This window comes from Hordeum vulgare, chromosome 5H (genome assembly GCF_904849725.1).
Source record: "Hordeum vulgare subsp. vulgare chromosome 5H, MorexV3_pseudomolecules_assembly, whole genome shotgun sequence".
NCBI lineage: Eukaryota > Viridiplantae > Streptophyta > Magnoliopsida > Poales > Poaceae > Hordeum > Hordeum vulgare.
Window position 1 is genome coordinate 508,150,424 of NC_058522.1, and position 8,354 is coordinate 508,158,777.

Consider the following 8,354-nt stretch of genomic DNA (forward strand, 5'->3'; position numbering starts at 1 on the left):
AATTTCCATCAACAGCATGTAGCAAGAACCGAACAACAAGATCTTGGCAAAAAAAACTGCAGATGGGGAAGGGGGTGGGGTGCTCGTCGCTCACCCTGTTGCTGCGGTCTCAAGTAGCTTGAGGAGGGAGCGGCTGCAGAGTTGGAAGGAGAAAAACGGATGAGAAGGTTAGGGTAAAGAGGCAGCCGGGGATGTGGTTGCACGAGGCATATCTGAGGAGGGGTGGTTACCTTCGTGCTGGCCGGAACCGGACATCCTCAGCTCAGGTGTGCAGATCGCGCTCCTCCGGTCGCTGGGATCCAGTATTGACCAACAAGAAGGACAAAACATGGGGCTTCCCTCCAGAAGATCCTGAAGCGAAGAAGAACAGGGAAGTTTGGTTCCATCCAGAGTGCAGCTCATAAGATTAGTTGGCGTCGCGGTCCTTGCTCACCATCGTGTGCCTTCCTTTGGGAGGGGCACATGTCGATCTACTCCGGCGACAGCAGGTGGCGGCGGACCTAGGCCTGCCCTAGCGACTCGATCGGGATTGGATTTTTCTTTGGATGGATTTCACGCAGTCACTCTTATGCCTCGCGAGCCCAGCAATGGACCTCCTTTTAGCGCTGGAACAGGCCGGCGGCTGGCGGACGGCCCAACGCACGAGAAGCCTTCGTTCCGGCCTCCAGAGCAGCAGCACACAGGACAGCTCGGTCAAATTTCACATAGTACCGGCCAGGTTGCTCTTCACACGAGATCTGACGGACAGAAACGTCCAGATCACGAAAACGGACGGCCGAAAACGTTGAGAGAGCTCGGTTTAGGTGCAGTTTTACTGTCCTTAATTCTTCCAAAACTGTCCAGTGCATTATCGTAGTCGGCCTGCGCCAACAACGCTCGCATCTTGACTTGCCATAGGGTAAACCTTGTGTCACGATCCAGCAGCGAAAAATCGTACTTCATGGAAGCCATGAGTAGATAAATCTGTGTACACAAAATAGTACAAGCCGATAGAGAAAATCCCTAACAGAATTAATATGCGGAGCAAAGAAACCAGAAACAATAGCATCTGGTAGCTTCGGTTGTGGATGTAGCAATTAGACAGAAAAAAAAATCTGAACTAGTAGCTCAGCTTTAGCCTTCACGTGATGATGGATGGATTGATGGATCAATTCTGACTTGGAACAGTCGAAAAAAGCAGCAGCGAACGGTACGACGCAGCGGTACGTAGCTCGGCGGATCGGACAAGCCGACGCAGCGGGACGTACGCGGCAACAACGGCTCTGCGATGGAATACGACGACTCGACGACTTGCAGCAGCTAGCAGTCGATCGATTAAAGTCGCGTGAGTAGCATCAGCACCAACGCGTAATCCTCTCGGAACTTGATAGCGGCTCGGCGGATTGATCCCGTCGAACTCGGCTTGCAGCGGAAAATCGATCTGTCCGGCGGATCCACGGATCGCCTCATGCGGCGGCGACACAGACAACCCCGCTCTCGTCTCAAACGAATCTCGTATATTTACAACCTCAGCTCTGTATACCACTTGTTAGATAAAACGAGATCAACGAGACACAAGAGACACGGATTTTTACGTGAAAACCCTTGCGGGAGAAAATCACGGACGCACGAAGACGCAATCACTATGAGGAGGAGTATTACAAGCACGAGACGACAAACCGTCTTTAGGTGCGACTACATGGAGTATATATGAGGGGCAATACATGAGAGTCCTTGAAGAACAAGTAAACGAATTGTACTTGTACGCGTCGGTACCAACGCAAAGGCCCACACCGTTTGTACTACGTCTAGTCCAATACGATAGAATTCGGATCACAATTTAACAAGAGATCGTATTAATTTATGCATTGAGAACAAGTGGCCAAGTGGCCATGGCTAGCTGGTCACCCACCTTCATTTACAAATTGTACTACTATTGTCTACTAGCTTGTCTATCTCATACATCTCCTTGATTAGTTCTTATGCACAAGCAAGATATGCACATATTGAGGCCCAACCCGCAGAGACTTTGGTTGCTCACCCTCACCCACAGCTAAACTATCTCATCCATCCAGAAACTAGTGTAGCTAGGTAGCTAGAGATGCAGGTGGTGACTGGTGCCATGGGCAGCCTGCTCCCCAAGCTGGGGCAGCTGCTCGTGGAGGAGTACAACTTGCAGAAGAATGCCAAGAAAGGCGTCGAGTCTCTCATGCTAGAGATGAAGATCATGCACGCTGCCCTCTGCAAGGTGGCGGAGGTACCGCGCGATCAGCTCGACGAGCTGGTCAAGCTATGGGCCGACGAGGTCAGGGATCTCTCCTATGACATAGAAGACGCTGTTGACAAGTTCCTCGTGCGCATCGACGGCTCTAATGGCTCTAATAAACCCACTGATGATGGCAACAAGCTCACATATCTAGTGGAGAAGATGGGCAACCTGTTCACCAAAGGCAAGGCACGCCGTCAGATCGCTAGCGCCATCAAGGACATCAACAAACAAGTTCAAGAAGTAGCCAACAGACGCGGCAGGTATGTATCTCACGAAGGGACCTGCCTGTGATTTAATTTGGGGGTCAATTGACCACAGTTATTTTTGCTAAATGAAACATAATTCTATCTAAAAAAATTACACTTTTAATGATCCTGTAAAGAGACTAATGTACTTTTATACTTAGATCGACAACACTTGCGATATCTTTCATGAGTATGTCCTCTCGTGGCAGGTACACAGTGGATAATATTGTCCCTAAGCCTACAGTGGGGACGACTATTGATCCTCGTCTCCGGGCTCTGTACACTGAAGTTACAGAACTTGTCGGCATCTATGGGAAGAGGGATCAAGAGCTTGTCAAGTTATTGTCCTTTGCAGACAAAGATCCCTCCAAGAAGAAACTAAAGATAGTCTCTGTTGTTGGATTCGGAGGGTTGGGAAAGACCACTCTTGTTAGAGCAGTATATGACAAGATCAAAGGTGGTTTCGATTCACAGGCTTTTGTTCCAGTTGGTCGGAATCCTGACGTAAAGAAGATTTTTAGGGACATCCTTATTGGTCTAGAGAAAAATAAGTACACTAATATCAATCTTATGGTGTTGGATGAAAGACAACTTATCGAAGAAATCAGGGAATTCCTCGAGGACAAGAGGTACATCCATCCCTCACCCAGCTATGGTCAAGCATTTTTCTGTGATGAGTGTCTTATTATTTTTTATTAGTCTTTATAGAAATTTGCTTCAGTACACCCCCATAGAAAAGTTTACGGACTTCAATGCAGATTAAAGGCAATAGAAGGTACCCCTTCAATAAAAAAGGATAATATAGTCTTTTGTATCCATATCAATCTATTCAATACATTTGATTTGCAGGCTAATATGGTGATAGTCTTTTTAAGCAAGTTTAAGATTTGTGCAAACTTTTAGGAGGGGGTACCGAAGAAAAACTCGTATTATATTGATGAGCTAGCAGAAGGCTCAGAATAATTCGTGAATCTTCCCTCAAATTGACACTTCAATATTCCCCATATTGACATTTGACCATTCAATATAAAGGCATGTATTGGTTATTGTATGCAATGTAAAATTCATGTAGAGGTACAATTTCAAAAATTGGTTTGTTTCAGGCGGATATTAATTATTGCATTTTCTGACATGTGAGATATACTGTACTCCCTCCCTTTTTTATACAAAGTCACAAAGCTATATTACAGGTACCAAGCTAAAAGTTAATGTTTTCTAAGACAATGTTGCAAAACAGTTTATCTTCTTGTTTGCCGTGTAAATTAATGTGTATTTTTCTCTCTCATGCAAATCAAGTCAATAATCTCACTCCCACATGCATGCATGCAAGGGATAATTAATATCCTCATTTATTAATACTAGGAGGCAAACACCACTAATATTACATCGATTAGTGTTACAGGCTTTGTATTTCTGTAAATTGTAATTTTGATAGTGGCCTTGTATATAAAAATGAAGGGAGTAGTATGGCTCTCAGGCGTGGGTCTAAAATAAAAAAAATTGTTGTTTTCCTCGAAGACTAGACCAAATGTTTGTGGTTTAGAGTAATTTACTTTTACTTATAATAGTTCCCTCATTTGGTTGACTAGCTTTACGTATCTCTATTGGCGACCATCATATTGTGAACTAGATACATGTTTGATTGTTCCGGTTGACATTTTGTCGCTTCCAAATTTCAGACAGGTATAGTGCACTATAATTGACATCTTTATGTCAGTTATAGTTTAATAATTGTAACTACATGTTGCCCATCTGTCGCTAATTTATGCTTCCTTGGATGGTATTTTCTGGCAGAATAATGCTATCGCTGAATAGATTATTGATGAGTTTATCATTTGGTGTCCTTTTGTTTGTGTCCTTATATCGATATTATACTTCTTCTTTGTACATCAATGTTTCATTAATGCTCTGCAACTGGTACAGGTATCTCGTTATAATAGATGATATATGGGATGGAAAACTGTGGGGAGATATCAAGTTGGCTTTCTCTAATATGAACAATCTTGGCAGTCGCCTAATCACGACAACCCGCATATTCACTGTATCAGAAGCATGTTGTCGTTCCGCTCATGATTCAGTTTATAAAATGGAACCTCTCTCAAGTAATGACTCTGCAAGGCTGTTCTATAAAAGAATATTTTCAAGTGAGAATGGATGTCCTAGTGAACTTAAGGAAATATCTAGAGATATTTTGAAGAAATGTGGCGGTGTACCATTAGCCATCCTTACAATAGCTAGTCTTCTCTCTTCTGGTCAGCAAACAAAACCAAAAATTGAATGGCATGTTGTGTTAAACTCAATTGGTCGTGGACTTACAGAAGAACCAAGTATGGAGGAAATGCAGAGGATACTTTCATTAAGCTACTATGATCTGCCTTCTTGTCTAAAGACTTGTCTATTGTATCTAAGTACGTACCCTGAAGATCATGAGATTTACAAAACAGAACTTGTATGGAAGTGGATATGTGAAACTTTTGTGCAGCATGAGAAGAAACAAACTAGCATCTTTGAGGTTGGGGAAACTTATTTCAACGAGCTCATAAACAGATCTATGATTCAACCAATATACAATGATTTCCGTGAAGTTAAGAGTTGTCGTGTGCATGACATGGTGCTTGATCTGATTCGTTCCTTGTCAGGTGAAGCAAAGTTTGTTACAATACTGGATACCAATAGGGATATCACGTGTTCCCACACAAATATCCGTAGGCTATCTCTCCAAAATATGGAGGAAGATCAGCAGACCACACCTCTCATTAAATCAATGAATATATCTCAAGTAAGGTCTGTCACTGTCTTTTCGCCAGCTATGACTATGATTCCAGCTATATCCAGCTTTGGTGTTTTACGTGTACTGGATTTGAGTGAATGCAATCTTGGGGCTATTATTAACTTGAGGGATGTTGTGTATTTATTTCACCTGAGGTACTTAGGTCTAAGAAACACAGGTGTCCGTGAACTCCCAAAGGAAATAGGAAATCTACAGTTTTTGCAGGTGTTAGATGTAGAATGCAATTTTGATATGACAGTTTTGCCGGCATCCATGTCTAAGCTAAAATGGTTAATGGCCATAAAGGTTTTGTTTTCCTGCAATTGGGTCCCTGGTGTGTTGGGGAACCTGACATCATTGGAAGTATTGGAGACGATCTATGCCTATCCAAGCATTGTGCAAGAGCTTGGCAACCTGGCAAGGCTGAGGAAGCTAATTATTCACTTCTTTCATTGGAGCCCCGAATTAGAGGAAGCTTTTGTGGAGTCTATGTGCAACTTGCGTGATATCCAAAGTGTTGTTATCTTCTACCAGGATTTGCCATACTTGGATCTCTTGGGGGAACGCTGGCTGCCCCCTCGATGTCTTGGCAAATTTCAGTTCTTAACAGACGACATGGCCTGCTCTACATTGCCGATGTGGATAATGAGATGTGGCCCTTCACATCTATCAAATCTATCCACGTTCCATATCCGAGTCAAGGAAGTGCAGCAAGAGGATGTGCAAATCCTTGGGAGGTTGCCAGCTCTTCGTCATCTCTGGATAAGCAGCACCCACCAAACAGAGAGACTGCTCGTCATCGGCGCGGATGGGTTCCGTTCTATGATAGCCCTTGGATTGCATTGCGTGCCAGCCACTCAGCTAGTCTTTCAACAGGGAGCTTTGCCAAATGCAGAATTGGTCCGATTCAATCTGGGCGTGCAGGTAACCAAAGAAGATGGTAACGGTCATCATTTCGGGCTCGGCCTGGGCAACCTACTTTCACTTCAGAGTGCATCAGTTGAAATCCATTGGGATGGGGTCACCATTATGGAAGCCGCCAAAGCATGTGCCGCAGTGAGAAGTGCACTGAACGCCCATCCTAACCATCTAAGCAGTGATGTTCGTATGGAGCCGGATCCAGAAGGTACAAACTACAATAACACGTTATACTCATCAATGAATGGATCTGGGGTTAATTCTTATTCCTTTATACACCCATGCACCTGAATACATTCATGAACATGCTTCCTGGTTATACATTGACATCAATCATTTTTTGGCATCTCAATCTCGAACATAAGACACCGAGGATGGTGGTGGTGGTGGTGGTGCTGATGCTGCTGCTGCTGCTGCTGTTGACGGCGACGACGTCGTTGATAACGACGACAACGACGACGACGATGACGACAAAGAGAAGGAGGAAGATAACGAGGACGAGGAGGAAGACGACAACGATGAGGAGGAGGAGGACGACGATGAGGACGAGGATAACACTGATAGGGACGACTGAGCAAAAAAGAATGGATCTGGAGTAGGTATACACTCATACACTCCGATGCTTTCTTTCATAATCAATTTTGACAAGCTTTAGTTTAGATCCCAGCTCACATTTTTTTCCCTTGCTTTCTCAGCTAAATCTATGGCCCGAGATTTGGTCCTCTCGCGTCGCTCCCGTGGCGACCGAGGAACCCTAGCGCCGCCGGCCCCGCGCCCCACCTCCCTCCTCTCCTTTGGCGTCGGCGGGGGCGGGACTTCCCCTTCCCTCTGCTGACAGGAACGGCGTGGGCAATCCTCTCGGCGGGTGGCGGCGCGCTGGTGGCGGCGCGCGACGGCGCAGGCTCGGGCGGCGACGGCGGGCTCCCGTGCGTGCTCCATGGCTGCTGTGCGTACTCTTTTCAAATTCGATGAACTGTTTTCAAAAACCTGTGAACTTTTTTTCAAATTTGATGAACTCTTTTCAAATTCGATGGACTGTTTTTCAAAACCGGTGAACTTTCTTTCAAATTTGATGTACTCTTTTAAAATAGATGATTTTTTTTTCAAAATTGATGAACTTTTTTCAAAATTGGCAAAAAAAAAATGAAAATACGTTGATTTTTTTTCAAAATTGGTGTTTTTTTTTCAAATTCAATGAACTTTTCTAAAATTTAAATGACCTATTTCAAAATTCGTGAAGCATTTTAGACTCTCAATTTTTTTTTCATTTTTGTGAATTTTTTAATTTATTTATTTTCCTGTTTCTTCAAAGTTAACGGTTGAAATTGGTGTCGTGCGAGCGACCATGCAGAACGGGGAGCGCTCGGAGCGGGGGAGGGCGCACTTGTGTAACTGGGCCGGTCCAAAACTAAGCTATTGTAGGCGTTGGTTTCTGATCGGATGCTTGCAGCGCCGATTAGGGGCTCCCCCACGAGCCTGCTACTCTTTCCAACCAGAAGAAGTCTTGGACATCTAGAGTCGCGGGCATCAAGCATGTGCCATGAATTTGAAACCTAGAGCATGAGACTTTGTCAGAAACGAACCACACACCCATACGCTTCATTTTGCAGTCAAGTTCGGCGATGAGCTGCAGCCGCCACTGCACCGCAGTTAGCTCTACTCGGATACAGCTATCGCCATGTTGCCGACGCGAGCTCTCGACCTAATTCTTTAATTCTCCACTTATGTCTTTTATTATTTGGTGCTACAAGTTTGTTCTAAACAAATAGCGCGACCGCGAGAGGGAAGTGATGTTTTGGAAAATATTATTTGAAAGAGGAGATTCGTCGTATCTTTGTGTGGCAATTATGGCATCATCGTCTTTCATCTGGACCGAAGTGGTCATGTGGTATCGCCCTGGGATTGCCGGCAGTCACTGTGTCCACGACGAGGACAAGAGAGGAGGAGGCGTCAGTGGTTAGTGCGAACGGTTGTTTCTCCGCCGGTTATGAAGCATAAGATGAGGAAGTTTAATACCTTGAGCTTCTCCGCCCATTATGAAGCATAAGATGAGGAAGTTTAATACCTTGAGCAACACGATCATGCATACGGTCACATTGCGGAAATCAAGAACATATGCTATATTCGAAACATGAATGTAAGAACTCATGGTCCTGAGGGAACACCTACAAAT

At 44.5% G+C, this 8,354-nt stretch overlaps 1 protein-coding gene across 1 annotated transcript; it reads left to right on the forward strand.

The window, feature by feature from the left end:
* The first annotated feature begins 1,983 nt into the window (after nucleotides 1-1,983).
* On the forward strand, nucleotides 1,984-8,311 carry LOC123451767 (disease resistance protein PIK6-NP-like). The gene is made up of 6 exons (XM_045128302.1): nucleotides 1,984-2,508; nucleotides 2,703-3,122; nucleotides 4,417-6,389; nucleotides 6,658-6,780; nucleotides 6,877-7,127; nucleotides 7,533-8,311. Exons 1-4 carry the CDS (start codon nucleotides 2,081-2,083, stop codon nucleotides 6,753-6,755), a joined length of 2,919 nt encoding a protein of 972 aa, XP_044984237.1. The 5' UTR covers nucleotides 1,984-2,080; the 3' UTR covers nucleotides 6,756-6,780; nucleotides 6,877-7,127; nucleotides 7,533-8,311.
* The last annotated feature ends 43 nt before the right edge of the window (nucleotides 8,312-8,354 follow it).